Source organism: Apaloderma vittatum, unplaced genomic scaffold, assembly GCF_000703405.1.
Source record: "Apaloderma vittatum isolate BGI_N311 unplaced genomic scaffold, ASM70340v1 scaffold7609, whole genome shotgun sequence".
Lineage (NCBI taxonomy): Eukaryota > Metazoa > Chordata > Aves > Trogoniformes > Trogonidae > Apaloderma > Apaloderma vittatum.
Genome location: NW_009735717.1, coordinates 66 through 20721, shown reverse-complemented (window position 1 = coordinate 20721; position 20656 = coordinate 66). Strand labels below are relative to the sequence as shown.

Sequence of the window (20656 nt, the reverse complement as noted above, 5' to 3'; positions counted from 1 at the left end):
GGTGTCCAACATCTAAGACATAGTGTTTGTGCTCCTCTGATATTGTTAAACTTGAATTATACATACTGATCATCTCTGCTGAGTGAGAACTATTGCTTTACACTTAAGGGACATCAGGTTTATTCCCCTCTCATATAGTTAAATACAAGCAATTCTTTGCACTCGTAAGGTTAAGGTCATCCCAGCCAAAAATTCAGCTATCAAACACTAGTAGTGATCTCCCCCTGATACCAGGGGGAGACTTGCGCTTTAGTACATCAGTAAACATTTTTGGACAGTCTTTGTAAAACTGTCACTGTTTTCCAATTGTTTTGAATGACACTTGTCCCATAAGCTGCCTCCCACACTGGCTCCCAAATCAGAGAGCCCCCTGTGCCCTATTTTGGGCCACACGCAGTTAGAACTCTGCCTGCTGGAGTAGGCAGTGACGAAGAGATCTGCATGTTCTTTCTTTCTCATCTTCCTGCAAACGGGTCTACCTCTGCAGTCCAAGGTACTCTGTATCAGCTAAAACTCACAGCCTCCTATCCCACAGACAGGAGACACCTGCTGTCCTAAACCATCAGGGTTACCTTGTGGTTATGTGTCCATTTCTGATGAGCCAATTGACCAGCTCTTTTCCCACAATGCAGTTGGGATGTGTCCGCAGCCAGTAGCGATGGTCTTGAAACTCCATCCCACTGTTGTGATGGCAGATTTTTTTCCATAGATCTTTCAGCTGTACTGAGTCCTGGACAGAGAGATATGCAAGTTACTAGTCTGCCCTTAGCACTGGTTTCAAGGGCATCAACTTGGGCCCTCAGACCAGTTTCTAGAACTAGAGCACTCTACAAACAGGCATACAACTTGTCATTCTGCACAACCTATGTGAAGGTACAAACAGAAATGGCAGACAGACATGAGACCAGCTCCTTATATCCTTCCTTTTATTTAAAGCCGAGAACAAGGATGAAACAAAGTGGGTACCCTCAGATTTAAAGAGGTTTTGGTTTAATGTGGCAATATTTTGTATCACCTACAAGATACTTATGTGCCCATTACTGCCCTCTTGCACCCTATTCTCAAACTCAGTTGGCATGTGTGAATACAGAATAACGAAAACTCATCCTTTGGAAGAGGGTTTTCCTATATAATCTGTGCTCTGCATAAGTTTTGTGAAGCATACCAGTCCATTATCAAGCCAAGATATAAAGCAAGTACTTAACACAGCCACACACACTGCTGTGTTCAGGTTCTGGGATACCTTTTCTTATTGAGGGTTTCTTTTTTTTTTTGTCATGTAGCAAGCCTTGTAGCTTACCATTAACTCACATGGTGAATTCAGTAAACAGAACAAACTTGCAGAACACAGCAAATCCTTTCAGCTCAAGGATTTTGACCTCTATTTCACTGATGTATGTACTTAGCCCAGTTTAGGTACATCCTCCCCTACCTTTTATTTCATGAACAAAGTTCATTTGTCTTCTGAATGGAATATGTTAAGCTTTAAATTAACTCCTGATACAGAGTCAGCTCTACATGCTAAGGGTATTAAACAGAGAATTCACAGAAAATCCTACATTAATTGACGCTGCATCTTCTGCTCTTACATGAACAAAGAGACACTATCAATCCTCTTCTCCCTCAGGGAAGGAACCAGTCAAAAAAATAAAACACAAAGGTGAAATGCACTGGGACTTGATCATCTTGGTCCAAGCTGTGCTCACAGCATTTTAAACTTATGTTTTCCTGCATTAACACACATGCATAGGGCAAGGTAGTGTAAAGGCATGCCTTAAAAAACACTTCTTCCTCACATGGTTATCCATTTACAGAGCACCCTGGAAAGGAACTGTGCAACTGAACAGCATCCAGAGTGTTTGTACACCCTCAGGAACACTTGTACACATTTTGCTGACAGAAGGCAAATACTTGACAACACAGAAATTAGCCTTCCTGATTTTAAATTGACAATGGGAAGCAATCTTAAATCTTGTGAAAAACACACCCTTCTCTTCTCTACATGTTTTCTGTCTCATTTGTTGGAAACAATTCCCCTCCCTCAAAGAAAAGAAACGCTGTTTTCTACCAAATATTGTACGGTAACTGCCACGTACAACACTGCCTCTGTGGGGAGGGGATAATAGGATTACATAGATTATACTGCTGCAGATTGATTTTTCTTCGAACAAATACGTCACTACAACCTTCTACAAAATATTGTGTTTATTCTGCAAACAAGGGGAGGGATCAAGTTATATTTTGGCCCAATAAACTGTAACAGCTTAACACACTAAAGCTTTAACACACGAAGCAGCTATTTCAAGTTTCCAGTGATGTGGCCTATGAAAGGGGAAATCTGAATTTGGGGAAATATACAATCAGGTCATTGCATTGCAGCTGCAACCATGACAGGATTAACCCGCAAGGAGCCACCATTTACTAACTCCACACCGTATAACACGTTTCCCGAGTACAAAACTGTAAACACCTCTATGCAAACACCATATGAAGTTATGATTTCTTTCAGGAAGACAGAAGTGTCCAAAGCAGCATCAATATTCTCCATCCCTGCACTGCCTGGAGGAGGAGTTCAGGTAGGAGTGCTCAGACAATAGCCTTCAAAGGCAGCAAGATACTCCTGCTGCATGATATAAGAAAAGCAAACTTCATCACCTTCACAGAATAAGAAATACAGGAATCTGAAAGGTACCAGAAGAATTTTGCGTTCATCCTCGCTGGCCTCTGCCTTCATATGTGTGCGGCTGGCCTGGGGGCTGACAGATGTCTCATAGGCAGGAACCATTGGTGAACCTGAGCGATCCAGTGACAGGTTAGTGATGCTGGCTGATCTGTAGTGAAAGACAGAACTGAAGTATAAGTGTTTGTTGTGTGGTGCTTCACCAGAGCAAGCATTATCTTGTAGCATGCTAAAAAGGAACCTAAGCCTGTGACATTGTTAACTCTCCTCAGTACAAACTTACTGCTTAAAGCTCCTTTCACCACCAAAGCAGAAGAAAGGATCCCTAAGAAGCAAGCATATTGCTTTGGAACATCTAAGTTAAAGACACACTTTACAGAAATTCTTTGTAGGAAGCAGTTAGAACAAAATTAAGGCAAGGCAATTAACTTGTGTCTGCATTTGAATAGACTGGGGAAGGGATGGGATGCTGCGTAATTAGAAGCTCCAGTGGTTTAGAGGCAAGACAGATGCCAGCGAGGGCAGCCAATGCCAGGATCCCTGTAATAGGGCACTGAGATTCCCCCGCTCCCTGACTCATTTCAAATTCCTTCTCCTCAGCTCTCTGAAGTATACGGCTAACAGCTTGCAGAATCTGGAAGTTTGAGTACCTGTTCTCTAAGTGACTAAACTGTCTGCTGAAGTCAGAGGTCATTCCAGCTGGCAATTTTCCTTGTACTGAGATATGGAGCATCCACCTAATCTCAGACCAGCTGTTTAGAAATCTTGGCTATGCACTCCAGTACAAACACACCATTTTGCAATCATCGTTGCAAAGCTACAAATGCAAATACAAGTTTCACGTACTCTCTGCTGCAATTTCTCACTCAACTAAGCCTCTGAACAACCAGAGTGCAACTTCTCAAAACAGAGCAGCAAAACACGCAGTGTGAGCTATTCATGCTAACAGCACTCAAAGGAGTGAGAATGGAAAATATTTCTGCTGAGCTACAGGAAGCTCAAAATGCCAATGCTGAACTGACTGAAGAGGCTTGCAGCAGTGTCAGTGATGAGAACTGCTGCCAGACTCCAGCCTTTGGAATGAAATTCAAACAATTTCAGAGCTTCCTAACTGGCTAACAGACATTCTGATTATTCTCAAGAATTCTCAGTGGATGACATGGCTGAAATAGCAATGCCACCCTATTTCAGCTTTTGTACTGCAAGAAAATAGGCATCAAAGGTATAAGAGTCTCAAAATCACTGCTTTTTCCTCCTCTGTCCCTTGAGAAGGAATACTGGGCTGACAAAAGGATTTAGTTTTGTCCTTTCTAGTCATTTAAGCAGAATCAAAGTAAACTACATTGGCACTTCATCCATACACATCTAGGGGTGATAAGCAAAAATTTTCTGCCTGAGTCAGGCATACAAAGCAGCCTAAAACTCTGACAGTCTTCTACTGTTCAGATGCTCTCAAGATAAAAAAAAGTTAGAACTGGCAGAGTTACACAGCTTAACAAAAAGCATTCTTACGTGGAAGATTAGACTGACAAGAAAGTTCATGATTAAGCACTCCTCCTGCTGCCTATCTGTAAGCAGCAGGGATTTTTAAGTTGTGCAAAAGGGCACTAAGCAGGAGTTAGAACAGTCAGATTTCATATCTGTGTCTTTATCACCATCAGTTACACCTGGGACTTTATTATATTTATCTTTTCTAAAAGCAGAGAGAAAGATTTTTCAAATGAAAACCTCTATCCTCTAAAAGGACCTGCAAAGGAGAAAATTTAATCCCTCTGCTTGCAGCATCTGACTGTTGTGCCATTTTTTCCCTCATAAATAATGAGTGTGAGGAAAAAAAAATAAATACAAGTAACTTCTGCTACCTCCACCTAGATGTACTTGACCTTCATCTTTTTTGCTTCATCTCATCTAGAGAGAGGCACGGTGAAACTTACCTCAAAGAAACATCTACAGCTGCTTTGAAAATACCTAGAGGCTAGTATTGCTTAGTACAAAGCCAATAGCTTTGTTTCCTAAGGTTCAGAATTTTGACAGAGACAGGTTATACCTCATTGTCACTTCTCAAACATGAGTCCAGAGAAATAAGTACTATGGTGAGGTCACAAATGGCAGAGAGTTAAGATTTAACTTGAACAAGCGAGTTGGGCCTGCCAGGTTCAGCTTAGAACCCTCCTGCAAGGTTTCAGATGTTTTTTTGACGTCACTGCAGTTACTTAGCATTGAACTTTTAACTCTGGACTCCTTGTGATGTTTGCCCAAAACCGATTTTTTGGTACTAGTTTATTCACCAGTATTTTACTAGGTAAGATCTTTGGTTCTCAGCTGAACAGTCAGTGTGTATCTCTTCCTAACTGTTCCCATCACACAGAAGATAAAGATTCCAAGCAGTCCGTTCCCTGAAAAGCACATCCAGCATCGTCCTTGGCAGAGTTCCCTATTCTTCTCTGGTCCTGTCAGATCCCTTCAAATTGCTAAACATTCTTTATTCCTATAACAGCAATGCAAAGAAGTCTATGAATGTCTCCTGAAGCCAAAACTGAAGTTTGGATTATCTTTGCTCTGGTCCTTATATCCTTTCGTCACCTTTATTTACCCAATTTATCTGTAATGAAGTAGGTAACTAGAACCAAAACAGAAGCACTGTGAAGTAAAAATCACTTTTTCTTCTAATACTAGCTTATTTACAGGGATTAAGCTCAAGCATTCACAACTTATACTAAGGCTCTCATGAACATTTCCAAGTTCTTTCCAGCTCTCTTGCATAAAGACCTATTACAGGATTTTAGCCTAAGAAAGCCTGGTAATTTAAGATTATACTGAATGGAAAAGCCGAGAAAGCAGATACTGGGGAGGGAAACACACAAAATAAACAAACAAAAACCACACCCCCTGTTCCTCCATGACCTCAATCTTTGCCTCCCATTACCAAGTCTCCGTTAAGCCCTTTTCTTCAACGTCCTCAGAATTTGACCTTTCTTAGTTACTTCTTTCCCTTTTTGTCCTCTTCACCACCACCTCTATTTGACTGACTCAGCAGCACACTACAGGTTCCTCAAAAGCAGTACCTTTATTAATATGGAGATGTACATAAATGGTCTTGCCAAAATATACATTTCATTTTAGACATGAAACAGCATGCTCAGTAAAAACAAGCTTCAAAATGCAGGCTTTACAGTGCAGAGTGTGCTAGGAGTGCATTTAGAGCAGAAAATACCCAGACATGATTAGTTTACCTGTTCCTAGCTGGTGACTTCCCTGCATCCTCCTGGACAGACCCAAGGCGTGCAGACAACGTGGTAGCTGAAGAGTCTGGGTGAATCAAACTACAAAGAAAAGGAGGATGTTACAGATGTTTGAGAGGTTTACCACATGCAGCAGCGTCAGAACAGCCTGAATTCAAATATATTTAAATATAATATTACCTGTCACTTACACCCACGACTGTTAAATTAATGAGGGAGTAGGAAAATCTCTCCCCATCTGTAGGCCAATGATAACTGGAGGACAGTGTGCAGGTCTTCTCTTTTCAGATTCCAGTCTTGGCCAATACAGCCTCTTCCCACTTCTCCCACAACCCTGCCTCCCTGCCCTTTTCCCCTATATCCCTTTCTTACACATCCTCCTTCCTTACAGTCTGCTATTCTGTGCTTTGGAGGTAAAGGCACGGCTCCCATCTCCCCAACACATCATCTTTGCAATCCAAGCAATGCTATGGATAGCTATTACTAGACAGCTTTTACCAAAATAAACTGACAACCTTCTGTAATTGTTTAACCTGGTCACTATCACCTTTGAGCAGATGTTTGCACACCACCAATATAAACTCCTACCAGCAAAACTGTATCAGATATAAGCTGCTACACTCCAACTGATACAGCTGTACTGGCTGTGCTCTGGGATCTGGACACATTACTAACACGAGAAGTGCTCTCTGGGAGAAAATGTACACAACACAAATTTACCCAAGCACCTCTACTTGCCCACAGTACATCACTCTTTCACTTTTAAAGGACATGGCCCTTCCAGTTAGTTAAAGCAGGAGCCCATGTCTCTATGTTCCAGCTGCTCAAAGAGCAGAATAATATCCAACAAGTAAATACAGTGTCACTCCCCTAAATGCTTTTCTCACTGCTTTGCAGCCCATGTTTACTCAGTGTCTCCCAATAAGACTAAGTGTTCTAGTACAGAATAAGTTATCAGTCTTTCAAGAATAGGCAGTATTTTTCTCAAGTGCTACAAGCTGCCCAAAATAAAGATATAAATACTTTCTTCACATGTTCATGTCTACAAACTTCTAAATTACCATAATAAAGATACTACTCTCAGATTAGGAGACAGAATTAATGGTAACTTTATTATTTTGCAACACTGAGGAGAAGCATTCTGAGTATACATACTTATTTCTCTAATTCAAAATTTGGTAGCATTTATCCCAAGCATTGCAACATTACTGCTTTAGATGACCATGGCATTAAATCAGAAGCACTTTCCTTTACTTAGGCTTAAAGCTGATTATTTAATTGCTTCCACGTAGGAACACCATACTCTGAAAAGCAACATGCAAATCAAGAATCAGAGTATTTTCTGAAGACAGTTGTTTTCAAGGTTTTTCTTTGAATATTATCAGAACCATTAGAAAACATTTGCTGAGAGAGGCACATGTCACTAACACTACCCCTCAGTTAAAGAAAAGCTCTGGCTCAAGATGTTCTCGGTAGTTTGAGCACAAATACCTCATCTGATTTTTTCTTCCTTCTCCCACATTAAATCAAGGTCCTCAAAATTAGCTTGAATATCACTTGAGAAGTACAGTGTTCATTTATTCATTTTCCAAAAATAAAGATCCCCTAATTTGAGAGCAATAAGAAGAAATATACTTAAAAAGGAGATCAGAGAACCTTTATAGCTGTCCTTTCCACCCCACTTCAGTTGAAACAGGTGGTTAGTTCCACCATTTCTCTCTTATTTACACAGACAGCATCTTTTATATTCTCTTGCTCAATCCATAACGTGCTTGATAAAGCACCTGTGTTACATTGACTTGTCTCTCTACACTTTAGTGGTTAGAAGTGTTCCGTGGTTCTGTCTTCTGAAACTCTGAATGTGAAAGCCTGCTCTGTCACTGGGATAGAATCACTGATTCAATAGGCTAAAGGTAAAATGTAAACAATGTAAAACTTCACTAGGAAAGTTTCCACATTTCAGCTTGAAGAAAAGAATATCAAAAGCAGGCACAGGATTAGATTCTTTTTACAGGAGATATATTTCTAAGTTTCCTAGATGGAAACCATCAGCTTTTGTCTAGGCAGCTCTCTGCCTGAAAACACAAAGACTCCAGAGCTCAGCATGAAGTCATTCACCTTACCTTTGCCAGGTTAGATCCTCCTCCAGAAAGATGTTGCGACTAGCTTTACGGCTCCCAACTGGTGTGCGTGGCTCACCAGGATCCAGTACCGATACAGAATATGCAGAATCTGACAGAGCATTTAAGTCTTCTCCGATGGAGTTACTGTCTGTGGAGTGTGCATAGCTTAAGGCTATTTTGCGGCAGTAAGTGCAGGCTCGGAGATCCCCTGCAAAAAGGGGAACCAGAGAGCGTAAGCGAACAGGAACAAACAGTACTCTGTTCCTATGGGATCAGAGGTGTGTAGTGGTGGGAAAAGAAGGATTTCCTGTTTCAAAATCTCTTTGCATGTTTAAGTCTAGCTCTCATATTCCCTTAAAGAGCAAAACCCCAGATAATTATACACTCAGGGAATTTTTCCAAGCCAAACGATGCATAACACATAATCGGTCAGAGAGAGACAGGTTGCAGGGTCAGAGAGAGAGAGCCCATGTGCACACTGAAATCATGGTACAGCATTAGCCAGTCAGGTATGACACAACAGCTGGTGTCTGGAAATCACTACCTCCATCAGGAGATGTCTAGAGTTTAGTAATTGGTATTTGAAAGAGTATTCCTTGTCCTTAATTAGAACACGTGGCTCACTACATTTTAAAACTGCCATTACTGAAGAGAATGCTCTGCTTCTCAACAGATAAACCCCACCTGTGTACCCCATGAATTTTCCAGGGATTTCCTGATTGCAGCATCGGCTACAGAAGATCTGCCCACAAAGTCGACAGTGGTGCCTCCGCCGGAAGGTGGTGAATTTCTCACTGCAGTCATAGCATTCTTTGCACTGGCTGTCAGGCATCCAGTACTGCTTCAAGTCACTGTCCTACAAGGGAAGGCAGCAGAGAAAATCCAATAGCTCTTCCCTCTCATTTGCCTCTAGCACATGACAGGCCCTCAATCAGCACAGGTTAAAAAACAAAAGAAAAAACACGAACCCCCCCACATTAGTTGAAGCTGCTATCTAAAGGTAAACCAAGATATCAAGAATTATCAGTGCAGAAAGATCATTTCAACAGCTAATACTGGAAAGTACTTTGAAAGGATTCTAGATGCATGTAAAATTTTTTTTAATGTGATCAAATTCATCAAAACCTTGGTGAATAGTTGTAAACGCCTGTGTCCCTGATTAATATTGTTTCAAAACTCCAGGTTAACTACTATGTGAAGACAACTGTGAAGTACACATTCAGCAGGTAACAACATACACTGATTTACAGCATGGGTGCAGTTGCAGGAATTTTTGTCTTATTTTTAAGACTGGAAAACAAGGAGTTAAAACTCCCATTTGGTGTTCTAGCTATAAACAGAGCAAGATAAATCTCTCAATTATGATTCTGAGCACACCAGCTACAATTACTATGGATGACAACAACTGCTAATGGTCACACGACAGCTCCAACTGTAAAATACTCTGCTAGAGTTCAGTTCTGGCAACAAGCCTTTTCAGAGGGACTGAATACTCTGGATGTTTCTTAGGAAGAGAAAGCGCTGCAAGAATTTTCTCAGAACAATCCAGGAACAGACTAACTACAAAGGAAAAAGGTGATCCATACTCTGACTTACATGTAACCAGAAAAAAAAAAAGAAAGCATACCGTGAACTGGGGTTTATTTCCGGATATTCACAAAGTGAAGTCCAACATAGCTGCTAGACCAATTTTGAGATCAAATCAGCTATGATCAACAAGACGGCAATTTCATGCTATCCTCAGCCAGGAGAAGGTTGAAGACTGCTCAAGGCAGCCTAGTGTTCAAGGGAGTCTAGAAATTCTCAAGATCAACACTAAGCTTCAAGCAAAGAAAGCTGCAATGAAGAGCTTTGCCAAAGAACTGCTGTAAAGCTGCAGGGAATGTTAATGAACAGTTTTTACTGCGACTCTGCATGATAAGCTAAGCCTCTGGTTCTGCCACATAGAGAGCAACTGCTCCAGGCAGCAGTCTCTCTGCCCACCACCTCTTCCACATTGCCTCTGCCTCACTTGCACAACCAGGTGTTTAGAAACCCAGCCACTGCTGGTGACACCTTCCAACTCTCTGCCTTGTTCAAGTCTGTGCCAATACCCATAACAAGAACAGCCTACAAGAAACCGTTCAGAACAAAAGTCTGGCCCCCATTAGCAATAGGGGTTGATTAGAGCTGCACCTTCCAGGGGCTGACACAGGTTTTCTGCAACAGTAAAGTGGTCTCCTGTAGAGATAGATCTAGTCCACAGCAGAAAAAAATAGCCACCTGGAGTGACTCAAGCAAGACACAGCTGCAGCCAAGGGCAGTGATGCATTACCATTTCTACAGAAGTCAGCAAGCTGACAACTAATATACAGATCTAGACATATTCATTTACTGCTGCATCCCATGTGTTTGAGCACCTCTCCAAAAGCTTCAAAATGTCTGAAAATCTCCAGTGCCTTCAGAGGCTGCCACAAACTGAAATATTATTAGGGGCCACACTTAATGCCCTGCTTACTGGAATGAAAGGCTTTTGTTTAACCCTCAGAAATATCACTCTTTCTACCAAAACAAAATTACTCTTACAAGCATAATAGCACTGGAAGCTAAGTGAGTTTATACAAAGCCTACCTGTAAAAGCTACCAAGTCAAAAAACAGTTTAATTAAAGGTACTTTTGCCTGTTCATGTCTTGCTCCTAGGCACAGCTATTTATATCGTCATTTATAAATAGTTGCGGCTCTTTTCTCAACCAGATCCTCCTTCTAAAGGTATTGGCCAACATGGCAGAGGGAGGTGAAATCAGCAAGTCAGTAGCAACCATCAGACCCTTATCAAGAAGAATAAAGATAGAGTAAAAGGACAGGCCTTTCAAGTAAATATTGCTGACTAATCATTACCACAGTAAGTAGCAGATTTAATTGATCCTCAGAATTCTCATTACTATTTGTGTAAGTCAATGTTTCACCTGCCCATGGTTAGTCTTCAGATGAGAAAACCATCGGATAATACTAGATTAGGTAATACAGAAGTGGGAAGGAGTCTAACATCAGAGCATCTGATTCAAGTTTAAGAACCTGAGCAACTGCAATGATTCACTGCCACAACACGACAGATGTTTGATATATCAAAAGTCAGTATCAAATGAAATTGTTTCTCCTGCACTCACACAACAATTTTTGTTTATTCACTCATTCTTCAAACCTCTGAAAAAATCCCCCTGATGTTTCTGAAAACAAAGCTCAGAGAAGCCCAGTAAGCAATTCAGTTTCTAAATAGTTTGGCCTACAAATCCCTCAGAAGAAGTACCTGGCTCTTGCCCTCCATGATTTCTTTGAGGCGCTTTAAAACAGTGCTGAGGCTTCTTAACTGAACAGCTGTTCGAGGATCGTGACCTCCAAGAGGCGGTTCTACTTTCCTTCGATTGTCTGGAAGGGAAGAGAGAATAGTATTCATGGTTTCCATGATACATCACCATTCACATCACAACATAAAACCTCATTAGAGGAAGAAATGTTCACATAGGTCTGCGCTTAAAAAATTACAGTTTGTAGCACTTCTTGACCTTGCACTCTTCTCCCCCAAAAGGGGCTTCCGATGCCAGATAGCTTGCTTTGACTGACATGTTAAATATTGCCCTCTGTGTTTACAGAACCGATTTAAGTTCTCTGAGAATGGAAATATCTTTTAAAGAAGTTATTTACAACCTGCTATATGAACCTTTTAACAATCTTTCTGGAAAGTACTGAAGTCTTATTTTAGAAAGCCCTCTATGATATCATATACAACAGTATTCACATTCATTCTAGGACTGCTATAAGTCAGTGCCTTTACCTGAATTTATTTATAAATTACTACAGTAAATCTCGGGACTCAATTGCTCAGATTATATTAAAAACAGTAACTCAATAAAATGCACCCAGAAGTTCACATTTTTGATGTTTGTTTTGTTATTTCTAAGGAAAAAAACCCAAGTTGTTAAGAGTTTTTACAGTCATTCTAAACTATGTATAGCAAAGACACTCCTGAATAAAAAGGTAATGAAGTTTAATCTCTTTCCTATAAAACACTATATTACTTTGAAGCATTCTTGTACAAGTCACAAATATAATCCTTCTCTTCAGAAGGATCTGCAAGCACAACGCTGTATTTACCTGAACATTTAAACATTTTCAGAGTCACTTTTCTACATCAACGTCTCTGAATAGCTTAAAGTTCCTTACCAGCTTCGCTGATCTCCATCTGACTAGCGTTTTATTTCCATTCCCCCAGTACAGGAAGAACAGACATGGCTGCTCTCTGTTTACTGCTTTGGATACCACTGATGTCAGCGGGAATGCTGACAGCACTAGCAGAGGCGTGTTAACTGTTGCAGTGCAGTAACGACTAGGCTGTTCCTTTGTGTGCAGGAGATCAAAGCCATTAGAGTAATGTGATTAAAACTCTGGGATTCCACGCCTCCTTTCCAGGTTCTTAACACACATTTCTAGCTAATGAGCCCACATATAGCTGTTTAACAACCTATGTACAACAAAGAATCTGCAACAGGAAATGATTTTTAATACAGAGTGCTTAACCTCAGTTCTGTAGCTAGCCATCTGGTGTTTATTTTTAAGAAAATCAAACTTTTGGACAGTGCAAAGTTGATTATTTTAGGGTGATTAGAAGGATTTATTTTTTTTTTAGTGTATTTAAAAGGACTTTCAAGAAAACATTGATAATACCATAGAAGCCTTTGGCTCTTCCTTATTTCTGTCACAAGAACTATGCTGAATTTACTTCCTGGACTTTTCTGCTGTAAATTTTGAATTCAAGAGTGTCTTCTTTCTAGAAATGTTGCTTCCAATCCAAAAAAATACTATCAGGCCACCTGCCAAATTAGCTACAAATCTTGTCAGGCAAATCATTCCTAGAGTATGAACACGCACGGCACTGAGGAAAGGCCACAGGTAACCCACACTGGTTCTCTTGTTAGTTAAATGGCCTTTTCTGTGTTACATAAAGCCATGTCCAAAGGATGTCGTGTACATTAGCAAACACGTGCCATCAGCAGTAGGAGCACATGGCTACCAGAGAAGCTGACCAATTCTCATACCCAAATTCAACCAGCTCTTTTCCTTTTCAATTACGTGATTTCTTCCTTTCTGCAGGAAAACACACTGTACATCAAGAACGTAAGAAGTTATTGTTCCTGCAGTACTGGACACACTGTGTCTACAATATCATCCTTGTAAAAGAATTCACATGTATCAACCTTAGATTAACTCTTACTCTTGATCCAAATTCCACTACCACAGCCATTTTCTCAGTTAATACATGCATAATTTATAGATATATGTTTTCAGCATTGTAACTCTATTTCCTTATTTCACAATTAAATCTCCAAAAACTCATATTCCTTTCCACAACCATCACAACCATTACAAAAGTATTTTTCTTGCCTTGCCCACATCATTATCCCAACTGCCATCAGTTGCACTTCTCAAGAAATTTCGTATTTTCTTTTGATTTGATGCCAGGAAGGTTGACCACACTTACATATCTAAGTAGTGGTAAGCTTTTCCCGTGAAGCAGCAACTCAGTAAATGCAACTAAAACCAAACAAAAAAAACCCCAAACCAAACAAAAAAAGCAAAAAACACCACACAGACAAAAACATATTACCCCTTAAAAAAACAAATAAAAAAGCCCAAACACTCCACCACCCACAATTAAAACTACACACAATAAATTATTTTTTAAAAACAAAATTAAACTTTATTTAAGTGTTATTTAATCTGATTAGCCAGTTACTTAAACAAATTAGCCTCACAAACTTTTGCTTTTCCCTGTCTAACCAGCACAAAAATGCAGGACGTCAAGGCAGCTTGATATAGAGTCTTTATACTGTCTCAGTCCTACTGTATCTTCTATCTTCATCCATTTACTCTTCTTCCTCAGCCACTCATACAGTCATTTTTCACTTGATATCATTTTGCATTTAAAAAAAAAAAAGTCAGCTGCATCTCAGCCCTTCAATGTGTCAGACCAACATGAATGTGGAACACATCTTTTCAGAAATACAAGTTTATGCAGCAACTGTGTTCTCCCTATCCAAGATCTTCCCATCTAGATGTTCACTAAAGAAAACCTCAATATATCAAAGTAACCCCATTTCAATTTCCAGTTTGATTTATTTCTAACCTATGTATCCTTCTTAAACTAAAAATTAACTCCTACAGCTGGAAAAAACCCCACGTATTTCAACAGTAACCCTTCTTGCCTGTATTCATGGCTGCTGATCCTTAGCAAAACATACATCCTCTGAAATATTACATTTTTTTCCTCTTTTTCCCACTCACACTACCTGAACTGTGACCACCATGAAGGAACCTGCAATACTATTCCAGCTACGAGTACACTCTTCTGAGTCCAGGCCACAGAAGGATTTGCTCATTAAGTCACGCAATTGTGCCACATCCTCAATTCCTGAATCTCTGAAATATATTTTCCAGAGTTCCTTTTATGACCTTACATACCTTAGCATTCATTTTACAGTGAATGACAAGTCAAAAACACTATGAGAACTACTAGAGTGCAACTTAACTGCTAGTTTCGTTTTACAGGAAGGGAGCTGATCATACACTAACACAAGAAATGCAACAGAGAACTTCACAAAGTTTCAACAATAAACAAATACCCCCTGCCAGGGATGCCACAATTTTGCTACACAAATCAGCATGAATTTCGTTCTAGTTACTTACTACCAAAGCATGTAATTTCATATTCCAGTTCACTATCACGGTCCAAACACCACATCTTCCTGAAGTCACTGTCACACAACGTACTGACATGAAAGGTACAAAAGTCGTCCTTAACTTGATTTTACAACATTCACTTTCATTTTCCAAATCCTTTTTCAATGGAAAAGATGCTCTGGTAATAAGTCATGTTCTTTATGATTCCCAGCAATCACTACATGCTTTCCTGAGGCCTTCTTCTGCCTCATATGATCACTCATAGGATCACATATGATCCTTACTCCTCCTGAGCAGCTTCACCATTCTCTATTAGCATGCTACAACTGTTTAACGTTAACAGCATTATCCTGAATGAGAGGGGAACAAGCTACAAGTGCCTCTGCTACCAGTGCTCCCTCTTCAAGAAGTCAGCATTTCTAGTTCTCCTTAAACTGGAGTTGCAAACTGTGGCATTATCTCAATAGAAGACTACTTTAGTTCAATTCAGCACATTGAAAGCACTCAGCTGACAGCACACATGCAGACCAATACAGCCAGCTGGGTCCACTGTCTCTGTATAAGTGACAACAGCTCCCCAGCACCCTACTGACGTGATGATGCAGCACAGAACCCAAGAGGGGGGCTACAGAAGTCAACATAGAGTCTCAACACTGCTTCTTCAGCCATACAATTCGCAAAGCGTTTCTCATGGAAGCCAGGCATCCAGCAGCTTCTCCTATTTTCACAAAAGCCAGTAAGACGCTCTTACAATGTTTTTGTGTAAGCAGTCCTGAAGGGAAGCACAAAACTGAAATATTATTTGATGCTAGATAGTTTCCTACAAAAGCCACCATCCCTTCGTGCTGTTCTGCACTTCTGGTTGTCAGCCACAGGGCTCCTGAGAGCACAAGGTAATGGACAGACAAGGGGTAGGAGTCAGCATCTTCAGAAGCAATTTAATTCCATCACTGTTCAGAAGCATCAGCACTCATTTATTTATTCCTTTCAGTTTGCTTAAGGTTGGCATATTATCTAAACTGCAGGAGCCTAGAGCGACCTTTATGAAGGACTTGGGCATTTTGCTGCCTACACTGCCAACTCAACTAGATTAGACACCTCACTGTCACGGAACTTACCTACCAACGCAGGTACTTATGTAAATCACATCATTTCTTTTCATGCTTTTCATTCTTTAGATAATGAGACTTAGAGTGATGAAGATGCTAGTTATCTGTACTGCACTTCTGCCTGGTTACCAAGACCAGATATCTTCCTAAAAATCCTATACACATAAAAAACATTTAAGGTACAGTTTGTTTGTTTTCATCCAGCTTAGCAGTTTGCTCAAGGCTATCAGACACCGCTGACAGTGCTCAGGCAGATCTCAAAAGGGTCCCCTGCAATCTACTTACTAGCTCTTCCAGATCTTCCTAAAACCATCACATAGTTGCACATTTGAAATTACATTCACTTTCCATTCCAGCTAAAAGATACTCAGTATGGCATCTGGCAATAGTTCCAAGGTTAGGAATAAATAAGTTTTAGACATAAGTTCCTATTCAATTCTCCTCAAAACAGCTACAAGCAAAAACCTGCATTTACAACTCCCTCAAGGACACAAATATCAACCACATTCAGACTGAGCTCTAAAGTTAGAGCGTGCATGTGGCTGTTAAGAAGTTGAAGTCTCTGCAGACAAAGCAGAAATTTTCATGATCAAAGTTCAAGTATTGTAAGAGGTTGGATGCATTTTGGCAGCCTCTTTTGCTTTACACTGTTTTGTAACTGAAACAGCAAAGCCCAAACAACAGCGTATTGCTGGAAGACTAAGAAAGGCAGAGGAAATGCTCTTCTGAGTTAAAGTGCGGCCTCACTAACAGAAGCAGTGTAACTGATACAAATTCTGCTATCAGTCTAGATAGTCAATGAACTTTTGTCCACCTCCCTCCACCAAGACTGACTAGTACAATATTCCCTTGCAGCACAAAGAGTTGAAATTACCCAGGGTTGCAGAAGATCTTCTTTGCAGCTCACCGGTCAGTTGTTTTTTGTAAGAAACTGGTGACCTCAGAGACTGAGCCCTGGTGGGATGCTGAGGACTGGACCAGCCACCACTCAATGCTTGTGGATCACTCTGTCCTGCCTCTGCTCTCTCTGCCGGGGATGAAAGCCTGCCATCATCTGGAGTTGACAAAAAGCAAGACACCAGCAGTTCAGATATGACAACCAGCAGTGTATGCAAAAGTAAGCACAAAAAACTCTTTCAAATAGCTCATTTGGATCATGTTTACACACAACAAGAGATAAGAAAGTTTAGTCTGAAAAGCACCATACAAAACATGGAAACAGGTCAGTGTGTAGAACTCGTCTGTCAAGGCTCAGGCTGTTTCAGAAATATTCCTAATGTGAAAGTATTTGAAAAAACAAACTGGCAAGCATAAATTATTCTTGCCATATAGAATAGGTATGTTTGATTATCAGCTTCTGCCCTGAAAGGAGTTTAATTTATGTTAGAAGCTAGTACTGAGGTCACATTAACATTGCCACAGCCTTTAATAAACCACCTTTTGCCATCACAGGATCAAGTATAGACAGGTTCTCATTGATTCTATTTACATGTCCATTTCACGTGTTGTTTGAGGGTTGTTATCCCATCCTTTCAATACAATACTTTGCTGACTTCAGCTACACTACAAACAAGTGAAGTCAATATTGACCACATCTTATATTACATTCAATAAATTAATAATGACAAGTGATATTCTTCTATGTAAACTAATAGCACTCCTATCAAGTAATTATTTTTCATTCTGCAGAAGAAGAGTCTGAACACATCAGTTTGCTTATGCAAAAAGCTATCTTGGCCCTTTTTCCCTAGCCCAAACATTGCAGAAGCATGCTTAGCAGAGCTGGATAATGAACAGACTAAACAAAAGCAGCTGACCAGTTCACCACCTCTAGCAAACCAAAGTGCATTCAGTCACCACGCTTCGCAGCATATTTCTTTGAAATATAAAAACTCACCGAGTTCTTGAAGAGCTTACCTACTGAGAATATAAGTGTTTCACGACACATGTAGCACAATGGCCAAAATCAAATAATATATTTTAATATACAAAACTTTCACAACATTTCAGACCTCTTGATGGGGAACACTTAAGCCATGCAAATTAAGGGTGGACCTCCTGTAAATACACTGCTTTATTGTAGCTCAGCTGCCAGCCAACTGAATGTACAAGATGCAACAGAAGGTGATGAGTGGAGGTAGCCTGGAGTAAGAACTCACACTGGAAGGACAGGCACAAATTTTGCTCATATAGGCTGGCAAAGGGTCACTCCTGCTTTTAGCCCAAAAAACTTTATATAGGCAAAGGAAATCCAGAAGAACCAGCTCACCATCCATTTGGCTGGTTGTCTGACATTATGCTCTTACATCCAGAGGTGTTTTCACAAGTTTACATGGCAGCAGAGGGCATCGATAAAACAGGCAGCATACATAATCCACGCATACACACTCCCGCAAGCACTTACCTTTGCTGAAACGGAAGAGATTCACAAAAGAGCTGTAGGCTGATTTAAAAGGAGGCTCATCCTGGTCAGGAGTCAGTGGTTTGAAATGAGTGAGATGAGACGGACTGCTAGGAGAATGAGGTAGATCACTGGTAGAGTCCAGTGTGGGAGATCGTTTGTCATCTGCGGCCATTTCACGTGTCCTGGAAAGAGGTTGGCAACACACATTATACACAGGGTGGTGAAGCAGAACATCTTCAGTCAACTGAAGAGGAGGTGTCTCATTAGATGCTAGAGGAGGGACATTCACCTCACCTACCATAGACAAGAGTTACGCACAGCTCAAGAGTTAAGAGTTATGGGCCCATGTCCTCTGCCTAGTCATTGGCGATAGACCAAAATCTCTGCAGAGAGCAATTCAGAGCTCTTAGTTAAACACCCAGAGCAATTAAAGTAAGTAAAGAGCCACTACGCTGTCTGATGACACACTCCAGTTGCTGTTCTATGGGAACTTGAGGTTTTCAAACGGACACTCTGCATGCCCATCACAAAAAAAGTTTTAATTTCAGTTCAAGAGAACTGCTGTATCTTCTGCATCCCTTGAAACAAGGAAACTGAAGACAGGCATGCCTGAGCAAGCACAAGACATACTTATTGTTTGGCCAAGTTAACTTCAAAATGAGAAACATAATAAACTGCAAATGAAAGCAGGATTGAAAGATTAAGTTTGGTGGCACACTGCTTCCTTCCCTCCTCACTACAATACAGGGCCTTATGCAAGCTACCAGGAAAGTGACCCAAACTGTGACATACTTGTTGGCATATCTAACACCTCAAACTTCTTGTTTTCAAGAGTAGCTTACATTAATGAAAAACAAACAAACAAAATAACAAAACCCAAACCACCTTCTGTGTTAGGGAAAGCTGTACTTCTTAAGACTACTTGCTGTGTACCAAAGCTCTCATATGGTCAAGTCATACTTTCCCATAGCCCATATTCTTTAACCTCAATACACACATGATTTCTTCCATTCCTTCTCACTAAGTCTGCATTTCTAGCCTGTTAAGGTAAGCTACTTACTACCTCCATCTTTGTTTAAACAAGACTTAATGAAATGTTTGACAGAGCAGCAGCATGGAGAGTTGACAGAAACTACAAGTGATGGCTGATTTTTACCTATGTCAAGGATCGAAACCCTGTGTAAGTTCACTTCCTGCTTAGCAGCCGATACGTGCTGCTTCACGAAATACCAGTTTCCACAACTGCTCCCTAGAATCTACAGGCATATTTTGCTGACTAGAACATTTTCTTCCAATTTCTAAGAAGTCACACTAAAAAATCTACGTCAGTCCAGAAAAAATCCACGTGGTTGACAAGAGACACTGGAAGTGCTAACCAGCTGCATACAGCTCATGTGGCAAGGTTTGACCACTCCTACAATGAATACACAAAAGATGGTATCTGCAAGTCAATCATATGACTTCTCAGTGGATGTTTCCTTGTTCCCCTGTATCAGTACCTTTAGCTCAGAGTTTCTCCTGATATTCAGAGATCCTTAAGAAAGAAAACCGAAAGGGACCATTACCCAAGTTTCAAGAGAATGTACTCAACTGTACAACAGGGCTGTCCCCCCACACACATTACCACATTAAAAATGGTGTTATGAAGTCAACCAGAAGTTTTATAAGAAACTATGTTCATCTCTCAGCAACTGGCTATAGCCTGACAAGACAAAGAAACAAGGAAGTCTCTGAACTTGCATACATCATTTATGAGATTCTGAAGATATATACTTTAGCTTCAAGGGAAAAAAAATAAAAATAGTAATTGTCTCTGTAATAGCAGTATTAGCCTAACTAAAATAGATTGAAAAGAAGAGCACTATACTATAAAAGAAGAGCTTCAGAAACACATGGATTTTCAGTGCTATACAACACATTAGCTATGGAATGTACCACCCTTTCTTAAAATGCTTTAGTTCTCCTACTAAAAGAAAAACATTCACCTCTTCCCCAAGAAACAGGGCAATAATCACTTATTTGTATGTTAAGGGAAATCAGAAGGCAAGGCACAAAAATAGACTACATCTTCCTCGGGATCCTTACCAAACAGCCACGATAGGCTGCAATGTCTTCAGCAATCACCAACTCATCATCGATAAAACAGCAGAGTGCAAGTATGTGAACCCCCAGATATGCTCAGCAGTTACACCCAGAACGTCTCAGTGCCAGCCTGCACCCCACAACTCTGACTACAGCCACTCAGCAGTGCAAGAAGGGTCCAGGCACTCCACGCTCCTTGAGTGTCACCTCCAGGCACCCAGCTACACACTCCGGGTGTAAAAGCTGAACAGTCGTAATTTAAACATAACTGTATGATACACACGCTTCACTTTCAACTTCT

At 40.4% G+C, this 20656-nt stretch overlaps 1 protein-coding gene across 1 annotated transcript in view; it reads right to left on the bottom strand.

Moving 5' to 3' along the window:
- Positions 1-18445, bottom strand: part of PIKFYVE (phosphoinositide kinase, FYVE finger containing) — a 58005-nt gene extending 39560 nt beyond the window's left edge. The window contains exons 1-8 of the mRNA XM_009876681.1: positions 18274-18445; positions 16744-16896; positions 11333-11451; positions 8730-8901; positions 8046-8253; positions 5914-6003; positions 2693-2831; positions 573-730 (exon numbers count right to left, since the gene is read on the bottom strand). Coding sequence (XP_009874983.1) covers positions 573-730; positions 2693-2831; positions 5914-6003; positions 8046-8253; positions 8730-8901; positions 11333-11451; positions 16744-16896; positions 18274-18445 — 1211 coding nt within the window. The remainder of the gene's footprint in view (positions 1-572; positions 731-2692; positions 2832-5913; positions 6004-8045; positions 8254-8729; positions 8902-11332; positions 11452-16743; positions 16897-18273) is intronic.
- Positions 18446-20656: the final 2211 nt, after the last annotated feature.